Genomic DNA, 16,579 nt, shown 5'->3' on the forward strand with positions numbered 1-16,579 from the left:
CGGAGGAGGCCTCCTGCATGGGAACCTCCCTCCGGGCCCTCGCCACGGCAGCACTCCCATCCCCACCCAAAAAACACTCCAGCAGCCCAGTGGTGACAGCCACCCTCCAATCCTGGAACCAACTGCGGCAGCAACTTGGCCTGACCAAAATGTCGAACAGGGCTCCCATCTGCAACAACCATAGGTTCAAACCAGCACTGACCGACGCCACCTTCAAAAGGTGGAGGCAGGACGGGGGGACACTGACCGTCAGGGACCTATACACGGACGACAGGATCGCAACACTGGACGAACTGACAGAGAAATTTCAGCTAGCTGGGGGGAACGAGCTACGGTACCTGCAGCTCAAAAACTTCCTACGAAAGGAGACAAGGACGTACCCACAACCGCCACGACAGACACTACTGGAAGACCTACTGGACGCAAGTATCCTAGAGAAAGGGAACTGTAGTGACATGTATGACCGACTGGTAGATAGGGACGACACCGTACTGGACGCAACAAGGAGAAAATGGGAGGACGACCTGGGGATGGAGATAGGGTGGGGACTCTGGAGCGAAGCACTGCATAGGGTCAACTCCACCTCCACGTGCGCAAGGCTCAGCCTGACGCAACTAAAAGTGGTACATAGAGCCCACCTAACAAGAACCCGTATGAGTAGGTTCTTCCCGGAGGTGGAAGACAGATGTGAACGGTGCCAAAGAGGCCCGGCCAACCACGCCCACATGTTCTGGTCTTGCCCCAGACTCGTGGAGTACTGGACAGCCTTCTTCGAGGTTATGTCCAAAGTGGTGGGAGTGAGGGTGGAGCCATGCCCGATAGTGGCGGTCTTCGGGGTTTCAGAACAGCCAGATCTATTCCTGGGGAGGAGGGCGGACGCCCTTGCCTTTGCCTCCCTGATTGCCCGCCGTAGAATCCTGTTTGGCTGGCGGTCAGCAGCACCGCCCAGAGCTGCGGACTGGCTGTCCGACCTCTCGGAATCTCTCCAAATGGAGAAAATCAAATTTGCCATCCGAGGGTCGGACGACGGCTTCCACAGAACGTGGGAGCCATTCATGCAACTGTTCCGGGACCTATTTGTGGCCAATGTACAAGAGGAAGAATAGTCGGGGGAAGGTAGCGGGAGGGGGGGGGGGGGCTACAGGTTCGTTACGGGGGTTCGATGGCTAGCTAAGGCCCAAAACCAAGCTAAATAAACATGTGGAGGGGGGGAGGGGGGGGGGGGGCGCAGTTACTACTACGAAGATGCTTACCTGTAAATATGTATGTTAATTTTTGCGTGTTTGTTTTTGTTTTTTTTTTTCTCTCTCCTAACAATTTGTAATTTGTTCAATATAAAATACGAAAACTGAATAAAAACATTTATATAAAAGAAAAGATTGTCAGTCACTGTCCTCCGGGTGAGGAACCCCTTGGTGGTGACCTCCTCCACACACCCTCCCAGCACTGGAAAACCCCCCGTGGCCTGGAGGTAACACTGAATTAACCAATAATTCTTTTAAAAACACGTGACCCTTCGCTGCCCAATAATTACAAGTCACCAGGTTTGCGAATTATTTAAAGACCATTTTGACCTTGATGGACTGAATGGTGGCCAGATTCTGTGTGGATGGTTACTGCCAGGCACTAATATGGCATGAATGTTACTTGCCACTCAATCAGCACAAAGCTGAATATTGTTCAGGTCTTGCTGTGCATGGAGACAGACTACTTCAGTGTCTGAGGAGTCGCAATGTGCAATCATCAGCAAACATCCCCACCTTGTGATGGAGGGAAGGCCATCTACCATTTCCCTGTTCTCCATTATAATTTATCTTGTTTCCATAAGTAACAAGCTCATATTTCTCCTAATGATCATTTCCTTTTCACATCTCAAAAGAATTAATTAATCCTATTAATAATTCCCAATGTCTTGCTGCAAAAACTCTTAAGAACGAGTTATCATTTGGATTTAGAATTTAGAACAGTACAGCACAGAACAGGCCCTTCGGCCCTCGATGTTGTGCCGAGCAATGATCACCCTACTCAAACTCACATATCCAACCTATACCCGCAACCCAACAACTTCCCCCTTAACCTTACTTTTTAGGACACTACGGGCAATTTAGCATGGCCAATCCACCTAACCCGCACATCTTTGGACTGTGGGAGGAAACCGGAGCACCCGGAGGAAACCCACGCACACACGGGGAGGATGTGCAGACTCCGCACAGACAGTGACCCAGCCGGGAACCGAACCTGGGACCCTGGAGCTGTGAAGCATTGATGCTAACCACTATGCTACCGTGCTGCCCCAAGTCTCATGACTTATGGGCGCAGAAATATTTAAATGGGAAGATGTTTGTTACTTGATAGTAGTGCTACAGAATGTTATTTTTATCATTAGTCACTAATGGCACATTTTATAAATTCTAGATCTACCTGCATAACAACGGGCTATTAAAACATGCATCAAAATACCTATACGTCATTTGAACTTTGATCCTTCCTCTTGGGATTTCCATGATTCCAGATGAAATCACTTTCAGTATATCCTTTTTGTATTTTTATTGCAGCCCAGATATATAATTGTAATGCAATGTATTCCGCATGTTCCAACCAAAAATGCATGACTGGATATTTTTTTTTTAAAAGTATCACCAGCTTCTATTACCGTGTTGTATGATGGCAAATTTCTTGCAATCTATCTTCTGCAGGAGTTCTGTCCTTTTTCAAGTTGCACTTGTATGGCACTGATGAAAACATGATGGCAAGACGCATAAAGGATTCAGTGATAAGTCACTGTAACAACTGGAATGTCGATGGAATCTGTGAAGGTAAAAAGGCATCATTCAGAATTTTTAGACCAGTAATTCGGTGACTAAAGCAACAGTTGATCACAAATTGGAACATTACCTTGTTTTTGGCACGTTTAATTCTCCTGGGCGGTGGTGTACATTGGTTTTCTTTGGTTTCTCGCTGTTAGTAACATTGGCCCAGGGAAGTATCCCAAGATGGCAACACGATTCTGAATGCAGTATCTGAAAGGAAGACGGTGGGTGCGATTCTTCAATGGAAAAATCTGGCTTTGGGCATGTTTGGTGAGGTGTTTTGCGATGGCCACATTGGCAAGATTGCATTTAGTACCAAAAATGAGCCCCTGGGGATTACTGACTCTGTTGCTGTCTGATTTGCCCAACCCGCTAACAAGGGGGAGCTGCTTTTAAACTCTCCCTCACTACTCACTGAGTCAACATACAAGCATGGCAGCGCACAGACCTGCTATCACTTTTTGGGATGCCGACATCGCAATGCTTCTCAATGCTGTGGATAAGAGTCAGGGTGCCATGTTCTCCCGAGAGGTTCAGAAGATCAGCAGCAGGGTTATCTTGTCACCTGGGAGGCAGTTGCTGTCAAGACCTGACTATGACTAGGAGGACCGCCGTCCAATGTAGGAAGACGACAAACGGCCTCCAATGAGCTACAAGGGTAATTACCATCTCCCCTCTCGGTTCTGGCTGCCACCTCCAATCCACAGGCTGACAACTAGGTGCGAGCTCTCCACATCTTGCCTTCATGCTTGTTCCTCAGAACCCCCGGCACCCACCAGCACAACCCCCTCATGTACAAGTGCGGTACCCCCCTGTCCCCACAGAAGAAGATGTCCTTTTGCTGTTTATAATGGATTAGGGGTGGAATCTCGGAGATTCAAATCCTTGCACCCTAATGAGGAACGGGCCCTTAAAATTGTGGGGTTGTCCACGGAGAGGAGTCCTGACAGAGGTTGGCCTGCACCAGAGAGGTGAGGAACCACTCCCTATTCACCCAGATGACCTGTTTCATGTGAGTTTGTTCATGTCAGACAAAATGATCCTTCCCTTTCACTGATCACATATCCATTGCCTCACAGGATCTCCATCTTATGGAGCTGGGCCATCCTAAGTAGTATCGCCCCACACAGCCCGAACACCTTGGAGGAGAGCTATGAGGAGACTATTGACGATGCGTCACAGCTATCACCCCAAACTTCCACCAGTTTAGAGACACCCCTTGGCTGGTGATGTGTGGGGGACAGGCATCTGGGCCACAATCTAGTGAGCACCACACAGTTGCTGGTACACATCAGGTGGAGGCAGTAACAGCCAAGGGAGTCAGCAGTTGGGACTCTGCCGAGACTCTACTTTCCAGCTATGTAAAAAGAAGGCAACAGCAGCCTCCAGGCATTTGCAGCCACAAGCAGCAAATGCAGCCCCTCACGGCTCCGAGGTCCCAGGTTTGATCCCGGCTCTGGGTCACTAATATCATTCTCTCCGTGTTTGTGTGGGTTTTGCTCCCACTACCCAAAGATGTGCAGGGTAGGTGAATTGACCATACTAAAATGCCCCTTAATTGGGGGAAAAAGCTATGAAGCTAGAGGCTGCTCACAGTCAAAGGGAGTGGAATTGAATTTCTGGATAGAAACCGCAGCAGGGATCTGTCATAGTCTGGTAGGACAGACGGGCTGTAGTTGTGGTTGCCTCTCCACGATGGGTCTCCACAATATTTTATAGATGGCTTGAAGGCCTTGTTGTGTTATGCTGCTTTGTGTAGCATAAGCTGCTTCCTTGATGTATGCTTTGACAAAGGAAGCTCCAGACTATGAAATTAGTTCAACTTGTTTATTGAACTATTAACAGTTCTTAAATGAGTTCGACTCTCTGCTAATCTAGCTGTATTAACTCGGTCTATCTTTACCAGCCTGCTCTAAGCCACGTGCTGGGTGTGATGCTGTTGATCAACCCTGATGTACTCTAGATGTCTGTTTGTGGAAAGAGGCAGAGCCTGTGTGCCCTGTCCTTTTTATATGGGTTGTGAAGTGCCCCCTTGTGGTAATGCCACCTCTGGATGTCCTGATTACCCATTGGTTGTGTCCTGTTGTAATGACCTATTGGCTGTATGTCTGCATGTCATGACATCTCTGGTGCTCCCTCTAGTGGTTACCTAGTTTTAGTGTATTTACATTAACCCCTTGTGTATATGCAGTGATGCATATCACCACAGGCGTCACTGATGGAAGGCCCCTGACGCACCCTGGCCCAGGAGACGACCTCTAACCTGAAATGCCTCGGCCCCCCTGAAGGGTGGTTCTTGTTAGTGAGATTGAAATGAGTGTTAATGATCTTTCCATTTTGGGGTTGATTCGGAACTATTGGAGCAAGCCGGGTGAATCGTAAAATGGTTTTCCCCCTCCTGCTATTCTCCCAGTGTGCCTCGATCCATGCTGCATGCAACGCGGTTGCTGAATTGCACCTAGTGGATTTGTTGTGATGAATCCTTGGGTTGTACTTCATTAAGTAATAGAATATCAGACATAGCACATTAAACAAGTTCAGGCAAGGTAAATTGAGGGTAAATTCATGTTACCTGAATGCAGTATTGGTTTTGGCTGGCTTGTGTTTATGATGCTCGTGTTGACAAAATATTTTTGATTCTGCGGTTTTGCACACTACGGTTTTCCTTTGGTTCATTGTTCCCTTGCCTTTCCAATGCCAAAGTAAATGTAGCAAGACCCAAGGTCAGAAAAATCTTTCTTTACCCTGTGTATTCTGGCTAACTGGAATATATAATGCTCTGCTACATGATGCCCATGTCATGGGCAAGAATAATACGGAGCTCAGTTATATTTCAAGTCTAATTTTTTTTTTTTTTAAATCAGTGCAAACTGAATATTTACAACTATTTCCTTTCACTATTTCTAAGTCCAGGTAAAATTGCATCATGAAACAAGCCACATATAATCCGCTACCATGGAGCACTCTTTAATTCTGCTGCTCGTTTCAGACTGAGTAAGAACTACAGGTAGCCAGAAAAACCTACAATTTCTAGGGTGGGATCTCTTTCCCCCCCCCCCCCCCCCCATGGCATGTTTTGAGGAGGTGGCCCTCCATTGACCAGTGGTGGGATCTTCCGGTCCTGCTGTTGATTAAAGGTTTTCCATTGTTCGCACCCTTCACCACTGGGGAACCTGTGGTGGGGAGTTGCCATCGGCGGAACTGGAAGATCCCGCTGGTGGGAATGGCCGGAAAACTATGGCCCTAACTACTGACTAGCAGAGACTGTTGGAAGGAAAAACATCCTGATCCTGTTCTTTCAACGCTGACTCGTGTCCGACAGGTTTGATTGACAGCTACATCTGTCATTTGTAAAAGATCCCCAGAAAGTCAATTGCATTGAATTAAGTAAAATAGCCTCTGTTCAGTTTGCGATCTGGTGTGTGCATGTTGACCAGACAGATGTTGCAAGTTACAGAAAACTAATAGTAATATATGGCTTTAACACGTGTCACCAGCGAGAAAACTCCAATAAATAATCATCCTGTGAAAATGATTTTCTGTCAAACAAAATATTTGCATCCCTTTTTATTGTACTCCAGAAATCTTCTCAGTGAAAATATGAACCCACTGTAATATCACTACATGGGTTTTCAAACAGGAACAAAGGATTTTTCTTTAATTTTTTTTTCTAGAAAGAAAAATGCATAGCTAGAAGGAATTTGCCTTTCATCGTACTTCTGAAACTACTCAGGCTACTTGTGAGTTAATCAATGCACTTGACAAAGAACAAGAGGTGACTAGCAATATTTTTAACTGCAGGAGGAAACCCTTTGCCTTCCTATTCTCAAACCCCCCCCCCCCCTAAAATACACAGGCCAAAAATAGCAATTTGCTTCAAACTATTACTAACGCGAGTTAAAAGATGTAGGAAGGCTATTTCTGAATGCACTTTTCCAGTATGTTGGAATCGTCTCGTGCACAATTAACGAAACAATTGCTGCCAGGAGTCTTTTGGGTGTAATGTAAGCTACCAATCCTAATGTTGCCATGAGCACAAGGGAGCTGGAAATTTGATACTTTGCTAATTTTCTCAATTCCCAGTTCACTTGCGCATGTATCTACCTGGCCAATTTGTCATTACATTTTTGTGAGCCTATTGTTTATGGTTGTTAATTACTGAATGACTAATTACATGCAATGGCCAGAGCTCTACTGCCCCCATCCTCTACAACATGGGTAATCATTCCATGCTGTACATTTCCTACATGTTGCAGCAATGACCACCATTGAGTTTAAGCAGCGGCTTCAATTAAAGGTGGAAGGCTACCTTTACTGCACTATTACTAAAACATAAATTATATTTGAGGGTTTCAGTTAAGTGTGTTAATTATGTGTAACAATTCTGTTGCAGCTTCCAGGCTCTCTTCTATTTTTTTTAATGAAACTTTATTGTTATCTCTGGCCAACTCCTGCCCACTCTAATACTGATTTTTACTGGTTCAAATTTGCTGCTGCTTAAAATATCAGTCGAGGTTGAGCTAAATTCCTTTTTTTTTTTTTAAAAACATTTTATTAAGGCTATTACAATAATAACAGTACAAATATAAACGGAGTGCAAAGACCACCTCCCTCTTAAGTCCTATCTCTTCTAAACAATAATCTAACTCCTCGCTCCCACCAACCCGCTGACCGTTTTCTCCAAAGAAATCGACAAATGGCTGTCACTTCCGGATGAACCCTAGTATTGACCCTCTTAAGGAGAACTTTATTTTCTCCACTAAGCTAGATCTCTGAATTCGGGGGCTTCGAGTCCCTCCATGCTAACAAGATCCATCTCCGGGCTACCAAGGAGGCAGCCTCTCTCATCCCCTGGACTTCCGGATCTATCGTTACCTCCGGACTCTGCACCACTTCTTGTTTTTAACACCGTGGACATGACGTCTATAAAACCCTGCCAAATTCCCCTAAACTTCGGACATGCCCAAAACATATGGACATGGTTTGCTGGCCGTCTCGCGCACCTGTCCTCTATCCCAGAAAACGTGCTCATCTGGGCCATCGTCATGTGTGCCTGGTGAACGACCTTAAATTGAATCCGGCTGAGCCTGGCACATGATGAGGACGTGTTGACTCTGCTTAACGCATCCGCTCAAAGACCTGGCTCTATCTCCCCCAGCTTGTCTTCCTATTTGCGCTTTAGGTTCTCTGTCTGCGTTTCCTCCGACTCCTTGAGTTCTTTATAAATATCCGAAAACTTCCCCTCTACCACCCCTGTTCTGGAAAAGACCCTGTCCTGTGTCCCCCATGGCGGTAGGAGCGAGGTCGAAACCTGCCTTCACAAAAAATCCCGTACCAGCAGATATCTGAATCCATTTCCTGCTGGCAGTTCAAATTTTGCCTCTAAATCCTTCAAATAGGGGGAGCTCCATCTATAAATAGATCCCCCATCCTCTCAATCTCTGCTCTCTGCCATCTCTGCTCTCTGCCATCTCTGAAATCACCCCATCCCCCACAATCCAGCCTTCAAGCAGATGGTTATTGCTGATTAGAGCCCAGACTGATGCTCCCTCCACTCTCCTATGCTTCCTCCACTGCCCCCAGACACTCGGGGCCATCATTACCACCGGGTTTGTGGAGTACCGGGCCGGCGAGAACGGCAGAGTTGCCGTTACCAATGCCCCCAAACTTCGCCCTTGCATGATGCTGCCTCTACTCTCCCACACTGACCCCCCCCCCCCCCCCCCCCCCCCAGCAACACTTTTTTCACTTGCGGGGTTTTACCCTCGCACACAACCTGAAATCACCTTGTTTACCTGTTTAAAAAAGGCCCTTGGCTAAATTCCTTTTCTGAATACCTCCAATTTTATAAGAGCCCTTGATTTTTTTTTTTGTCTTTGCAACAACAACCAGAAATAGTACAGTGAGCTGTACAAAGATTTTCCTTTTTTTAAAAAAAACCTTGTAGTTGACTCCGAATTTGTATGAACAGTATTTGGCTCCCACCACTGTCTCATGCCAGTCACTATATTATTTAGTGGCTTGCTGTATTGCAGAAGGGAGGCTTTGATAACTGGTTTGTACTATTAGCTGATATTGGGGTTACTATCATTAGTATTAATGTCTGGTATGTGTTTCAGATCTGCATGTGATCTACTTTCTGCTTTACGGTCACGTGCTATTCCTGTAATTAAATTCCATCCAAGAGTTTACCTTTACAACCTAATATTGAGTCGAGTAATAGTGGCCCAACAGCAGGAACAATGAATCCTCTTGTTTTATAAACTGATGGTTGGAATCTTGCATTTCACCAGATGCTTTTCGAAAGGCCAATTGATCATCACTTTAGTGAGATGGCACTTAAATATAAATCAGTGAGCTGATTTGTAAGCAGTAATGTTTATATTAAATCTTGTTCTCTATAATTCCTAGTCTGGTAGAGAATTAAAAATAAAACACTGGCCTTGTTAATCAAGGCATTCTCCTCGCCCCAAATTTCTCTGAAGCTGATTTGACTCTGAACATAACCAAAACTAGTACAATCACAAGCCTTTTGGAAAGGAAGGCTGAAGCTTGACCTTGACCCTATTTTTGCTTTCACTGTTGGGTGATAGAACTGCAGGCAATCCAATGAGAGTTCATTTGTAGCAATCACCCCCTCCTGGCTAAACTCCACTGAGCCAACCCAGCCTAATGGATTTACAGGTTTGCAGAAATGTCTTAATGACTCTCCTCTCTCTAGTGTTGAAAAGCCCCAGTTAATTCATTTCATTTTCATCTTCATTTCATTTAGATCTAATCTAAATCTTTCAGCAGGTGGCTGATTTGTGAATGCAATCCCTCGTCGACTAAATTTAGCTTAATAGTTATAGGGGTCGTTTATGCAAAAATGAAGCAATTTAAAAATGTCAAATGTGACTGTCCCAAGGCTAGGGAGGAAATTGTCACGGTTCCTGCTGATGCTTTTTATCCACAAACTCTTTTTCTAAATGACGGCAAATGTGAATATCATGAAGATATGGCCAGGTTCAAACAATGAAGGCTCTCCATGGTTGAATAGTGTGCTGACATCTATATGAAGAAATGCCAGTTGCATTAAATAACACTGAAGCTTCTGCTCAAAGTCTATATACCTGGCTTGAATGATCTTTTGGAATACAAGTTCAGCAGTAATTTGATGAACTACTAGAATACACTTGATTGCTAAAAGTGATAATTGTGAATGTGTCTTAGTTTATCTTTTGAGTGAACAATTAAATGATGTTCTGTATCATTGTTGAAAATGGACCCCAGCAAGATTTTAACAGATTTATTTGAAGTTGGGATTATATTCTTAAATATGGATAACTTTATTGTGTTTATCGAAGTTCCTCATGGATTCTTCTTTCTCTACAGAATGCCATGGCACCTTTGTCATCTTTGGACACCTTTGCCTTGCCACCTGTCCTCCACGCTATTACAATATTTCAAGAACTTTAAATAAAACAGTGAATGGTGTTCGCACAAGCTTCACCGTGGATGCCTGTGCTCCTTGCCATTCATCTTGCTATTCCTGCGATGGCTATTCTGTAAATCACTGTCTGACGTGCCCTCTGTTTTCCAATTATGATGAAAATCATCAGTCTTGCTCAACTCCGATTTACCCAAGACGTTCTGGTATGAATGGAAGGAATAACGAAAAGCATGGGCTTTACAAAGTCGCTGTGTTGGTCACAATCCTCATTGGTGCACCAGTTGCCCTGATGTGTGGTATAACATCACTCTCATGGTTGATATACCGTTTAAATACGAGGCAGACGGTAATGGTAGCTACCTCCCTGACTGCAGCCTCCGAAACAACCCAACTAAGAGTACAACGTGACACTACGGATGAGGGAACTGGAGGCAGTGAAACCGAATCCACTTACTTTATTACACAGTTGGACCAACAAAAGGATAATTAACTAATTTTATGCAGATCCTGTCGTCATTATTTCATCAGTCACAACAAGGCTACTATTTTGTCTTTAATCTGATTAAATAAAATTTCCAGTTCAGCTTTCCCAAGTTACTAGTTTTAATCAAACTTCCATTTTCCGAGCTTTCAACAAGTGCAGGAATGCATTTCCTTGGAATTTCCACAGTAATTTAAGGGGGTAGATTTGGTGTAGATAATGCAAACCTGGACAAAGAAACATGGATGTTACTTTTAATAGTTTGAGGCTTTTTCTTCATTCACAATCAACACCATATTCCCAGTTTATCTCTTGAAGCTGTGTAATCACGGTTGGGATTCTCCCTCCGTTCACGGCAACAGGATTTCCCGCTTCAGCTGCAGTGAATGGGAGAATTCTCCATCCTCGCTAGCAGTGGTAGTGAGGCGACCTCGCATCGGAGAATCAAACAAGGCTAAGAGACGGAGAGGTCCATTGTATAAACCTGACTACCTCTATATCGAGTAAATCCTAGGCCAGAATTTTACAGTCCCTCTGAAATTAATAGCCCATCTCCTGTTGCTGGGAGACGTGCTGTGGCGTGGTCGTAACATCCTGGCCATACTATTTTTCGGATTCCATGGGACAGAGCTATGAATCTCTATGCAGATGCATCTGTAACTGATGTATTTTATTCATAGGCAAAATTATTAGCCTGGTATTAAACCCTTTTGATTCTGGGGTGGGGGAGAAAAGATGGAACTTTGGATCTCCCAACTCGGGACATAAGAACGGGAGTAGGCCATTCAGCTCCTTGAGCCTGCCTGCCATTCATTCAATGAGATCATGACTTATCTGTGGCCTAACTCCATGTACCTGCCTTTGGATCATATCCTTTAACCCTATCTATCTCCGATTTAACATTAACAACTGTTCTAGCTTCAACTGCTGTTTGTGGGAGGGAGTTCCAAACCTCTACCACCCTTTGAGTGAAGATGTGCTTCCTAACATCTTTCCTGAGGTCTGGTCCTGATTTTTAGACTATGCTCCCTTGTTTTAGAATCGGTATCAACCCTGTCTTTCCCTGTTAAAATAGATTATCCCATAACCTTCTAAATTCTAGCAAAAACAGGCCTAATTTGTGTCATCTCTCCTCTTAAGTTAACTCGCGTAGTCCAGGTACTCCTTTGAGGCTTGCTAATTTTGTAAACGTGGGCCTGATATAACAGAAACATTTCCGAAGTGCCATTTTGGGGCAGGGTGTTTCTCGAGGGCCACGTTGGCGAGATCACTGCCCATTTCTAACATCATTTAGTGCCAGAAATGAGCCCCCACGGGCTTTTTTCCATTACTGGCTGTCCCGCCTTCTGATTAGCCAGATCCGTACCTCCCGTGTCTCACCACTAACGAGGGGAAGTTGCTTTTAAACGCTCCCTCACCACTAACTCTCAGTTGACACGCAAGCATAGTGTGCAGACTTGCTCATCTCCTGGCCAGGTCATTGATGTGAGACAGCACGGCCTGTTTCCCCCTGGGGTGAGAGGGCCAGCAGCTGGGTTGCCAATACCGCCTGGGACAGTGGCTGTCAGTGCAGGCAGCAAGACAAGGAGGACTACCACCCAATGTTGGCAAAAGACCAATTCCCTCCACTGAGTTGCGAGGATAAGTTGCCACCTCTCTCCTGGTGTCCTCTCTTAAAGAAATAATTTTTATTGAAAAATTTTGAATTTATACAACGACAACGAACCATAATAAAATACCAAAAATAACAATATTAGCAATCAACATTCACCCCACTTCCATGAACAACACAGCATATTAACAACAGTGCAGATTAACACAATATTAAGTTACATAATAGAAACTACAATAAGGAACACCCCCCCCCCCCCCCCCCCCCCTCTCCCCGGGTTGCTGCTGCTATTGACCAAGATACCTATCTTTGAGCCAGGAAGTCCAGAAAAGGCTGCCATCGTTTATAGAACCCTTGTTCTGATCCTCTCAGGGTAAATTTGACCCTTTCCAATTTTATAAATCCCGCCATGTCACTGATCCAGGTCTCCACACTTGGGGGGCCTCGCATCCTTCCACTGCAGCAAGATCCTTCGTCGGGCTACTAGGGACGCAAAGGCCAGGACACCAGCCTCTTTCGCCTCTTGCACTCCCGGCTCTACCGCAACTCCAAAAATCGCGAGTCCCCACCCTGGTTTGACCCTGGATCCAACCACCCTCGACACCGTCCCCGCCACCCCCTTCCAGAATTCATCCAGTGCTGGGCATGCCCAGAACATATGGGCGTGGTTCGCTGGACTCCCCGAACATCTGGTGCACCTGTCCTCACCCCCATAAAACCTACTCATCCTAGTACCGGACATGTGGGCCCGGTGCAGCACCTTAAATTGGATGAGACTAAGCCTCGCACATGAGGAAGAGTTGACTCTCTCGAAGGCATCCGCCCAAGTCCCGTCTTCTACCTGCTCCCCGAGTTCCTCCTTCCATTTAGCCTTCAGCTCCTCCACTGACGACTCCTCCACCTCCTGCATTACCTTATAGATGTCAGACACCTTCCCCTCTCCGACCCACACCCCCGAAAGCACTCTGTCCATCGTCCCCCGCGAGGGCAGCAAAGGGAATCCCTCTACCTATCGCCTAGCAAACGCCTTTACCTGCAAGTATCTGAACATGCTCCCTTGGGGAGGGCCAAATTTATCTTCCAGTTCCCCAAGGCCCGCAAACCTCCCGCCAATAAACAGGTCCCTCAATTTACTGATGCCCACCTTTTGCCACCCCCTAAATTCCCCCATCCCTGTTCCCTGGGATGAACCGATGATTGCCACCCAATGGAGCCGCCATCGAGCCCCCTGTTTCCCCCCTATGCCGTCTCCACTATCCCCAGATTCTTAGGGTCGCCGCCACCACCGGGCTCGTGGTAAACCTCTTGGGGGAGAGCGGCAATGGCGCCGTTACCATGGCACCCAGGCTCGTACCTCTACATGACGCCATCTCCATTCTTTTCCACGCCGCAATCACCCATTTACGCACCATTGACACATTGGCCTCCCAATAGTACCCCAAAAGGTTGGGCAGCGCCAGCCCGCCTCTATCCCTCCCTCGCTCCAGGAACACCCTCTTCACTCTCGGAGTCCCATGTGCCCACACAAAGCTCAAAATACTGCTAGTGACTCTCCTAAAGAAGGCCCTGGGGATAAAGATGGGCAGGCACTGGAAGAGGAACTAGAACCCCGGAAGCACCGTCATTTTGACGGACTGCACCCTCCCCGCCAACGACAATGGCAGCATGTCCCACCTCTTGAACTCCTCCTCCATCTGATCTACAAGTCTGGTGAAATTATGTTTGTGAAGAGTCCCCCAGTCCCTGGCCACCTGCACCCCCAGGTACCTAAAGCTCTCCCCTGCCCGCCTAAGGGGGAGCCTACAAATTCCTTCCTCCTGGTCTCCAGGGTGCACCACAAACACCTCACTCTTGCCTAAATTTAGTTTATAACCTGAAAAGGTCCCAAACTCAGCTAGCAGCTCCATCACCCCAGGCATCCCTCGCACCGGGTCCGCCACATACAGTAACAGGTCATCGGCATACAACGACACCCTATGTTCCTCCCCACCTCGCACCAAACCTCTCCACCTCTCTGAATCCCTCAACGCCATCACCAGCGGCTCGATTGCCAGTGCAAACAACAAGGGGGAAAGGGGGCAACCCTGCCTGGTCCTTGGTAAAGCTGGAAGTACTCCGACCTCCTCCCATTCGTGGCCACGCACACCATCGGGGCCTCGTATAGCAGCCTCACCCATCTAATAAACCCTTCACCAAATCCAAACCTCCCCAACACCTCCCATAAGTACCCCCACTCCACTCTATCGAAGGCCTTCTCCGCATCCAGCGCCACCACTATCTCTGCCTCCCCCTCAATCGCCGGCATCATGATGACATTCAACAATCTCCGCACATTCGTATTCAGCTGCCTTCCCTTCACAAAACCTGTCTGGTCCTCATGTACAATCCCTGGCACACAGTCCTCTATCCTGGTGGCCAGATTTTTGCCAGCACCTTGGCATCTACGTTGAGGAGAGATACGGGCCTGTATGAACCACACTGCTGGGGGTCCTTGTCCCCCTTTAAAATTAACGAGATCAGCGCTCGCGACACCGTCAGGGGCAAAGTCCCCCCTTCCCACGCTTCATTAAGTGTCCGCACCAACAAAGGGCCCACTAGGTCCACAAATTTTTTATAAAATTCCACAGGGAACCCATCTGGCCCCGGTGCCTTCCCTGACTGCATCTGCCCAATCCCCTTAACTAGCTCCTCCAGCTCAATCGGCGGACCCAACCCCTCCACCTGCTCCTCCTGTACCTTCGGGAAAGAAAGCCCGTCGAGGAACCTCTCCATTCCCCTCCTCTTCCCCGTTGGCTCCGACCGGTACAGTTCCCCGTAAAAGTCCTTGAAGACCTCATTCACCTCTACCCCCTTCCGCACCACATTCCCACTCTTGTCTCTCACTCCAGCAATTTCCTTAGCCACATCCCGCTTGCGGAGCTGATGATCCAGCATCCTCCCCACCCATCTGGTCCATAAACCCTCTCAGTACCTTGGCTGCCGCCGGCCTCCTACCCATCCTAGAGCTGGACTGATCCAGTGAAGGATCCAACACCGTATTGAAGTCCCCCCCCCCCCCCCCCCCCCCCCCCCATGATCAGACCTCCCGCCTCCAGATCCGGGACCCGTCCCAACATATGCCTCATAAAGCCCGCATCGTCCCAATTTGGGGCATACACACTAGCCAGTACCACCTTCTCTCCTTGTAGCCTGCCCCTAACCATAACATACCTACCCCCCTAAACCGCCACCACCTCAGATGCCTCAAACGACACATTTTTCCCCACCAGAATCGCCACTCCCCGGTTCTTCACATCCAACCCAGAGTGGAAAACCTGCCCCACCCATCCCTTCCTCAGACGGACCTGGTCCGCCACCTTCAGGTGTGTCTCCTGAAGCATTGCCACATCTGCCTTTAGCCCCTTCAGATGAGCAAGTACCCTTGACCGCTTCACCGGCCCATTCAATCCTCTCGCATTCCAGGTGACCAACCGAATCAGAGGGCGTCCCGCCCCCCTCCCCCGTCGACTAGCCATAGCCCGTCGACTGCCCGCCCCAGGCCAGCACCCCCTGCCCGACCCAGTCCCCACAGCGACAGCGCCTCACCTCTGTCCCCCCGGCCCCCACCAGCTCCTTCCTGACCCTACCAGCAGAAACCCGGTATTCCCCTTCCCTTTCCCCCCCAGGCTAGGAACCCTCCTAGCCGCGAACCGTCCTCCATTGTACTTCTGTGGGTCAGCTAACTTCTGCTGACCCCGGAAACTCCCGCCAATAACCCGACCCCTCCCAAAGTGGGATCATCCCCCATCCTATACCTCCTCCAGGCACCGCTCCAGCGCGGGGAGGAACCAGCTAAGGCCTCCCCCCGTCATTGTCTCCACCCCCCAGCCCCACAGCGCGGGAAACCAGAGGAAAGCCCGCGCTTTCGCACTGCCCCACCACACCCTTCTGACGCAGCTCCCAAATACCAGCCCCACTTCATACCCCCAACCCGACATAGAATACAACAAACCCCCCCCAACCCTCCCCGCAAGATACAAAACTCAAACAATGCCCCACAGCAAAAAAAACATAACAGAACAACACCCCCATAAATAACCATATCAAAATTGCAAAGTACAGAAAAAGAGAACACAGCAACAGCAGAATCCAGCAATAAAGTATTACAACCGACCCCCCAACCCTTAGTTCAAGTCCAGTTTCTCCGTCCGCACGAAGGCCCACGCCTCCTCCGGGGAATCGGAATAATAATGCCGGTCCGAATA

The 16,579-nt window shown here is 47.7% G+C and overlaps 1 protein-coding gene across 6 annotated transcripts in view; it reads left to right on the forward strand.

Moving 5' to 3' along the window:
- The window catches only part of LOC119953152 (furin-like), a 65,166-nt gene extending 54,331 nt beyond the window's left edge, over positions 1-10,835 (forward strand). For 4 of the 6 annotated variants that reach the window (XM_038777058.1, XM_038777059.1, XM_038777061.1 and 1 more), the window contains 2 exons: positions 2,697-2,816; positions 10,185-10,835. In XM_038777058.1, the coding sequence (XP_038632986.1) occupies positions 2,697-2,816; positions 10,185-10,732 (668 nt within the window). In that variant the 3' untranslated portion in view covers positions 10,733-10,835. Of the gene's footprint in view, positions 1-2,696; positions 2,817-6,484; positions 6,586-10,184 lie in introns of all 6 variants that reach the window. The other 2 variants (XR_005457971.1, XM_038777063.1) reach the window with 2 other exon arrangements.
- Positions 10,836-16,579: the final 5,744 nt, after the last annotated feature.

This window comes from Scyliorhinus canicula, chromosome 18 (genome assembly GCF_902713615.1).
Source record: "Scyliorhinus canicula chromosome 18, sScyCan1.1, whole genome shotgun sequence".
Lineage (NCBI taxonomy): Eukaryota > Metazoa > Chordata > Chondrichthyes > Carcharhiniformes > Scyliorhinidae > Scyliorhinus > Scyliorhinus canicula.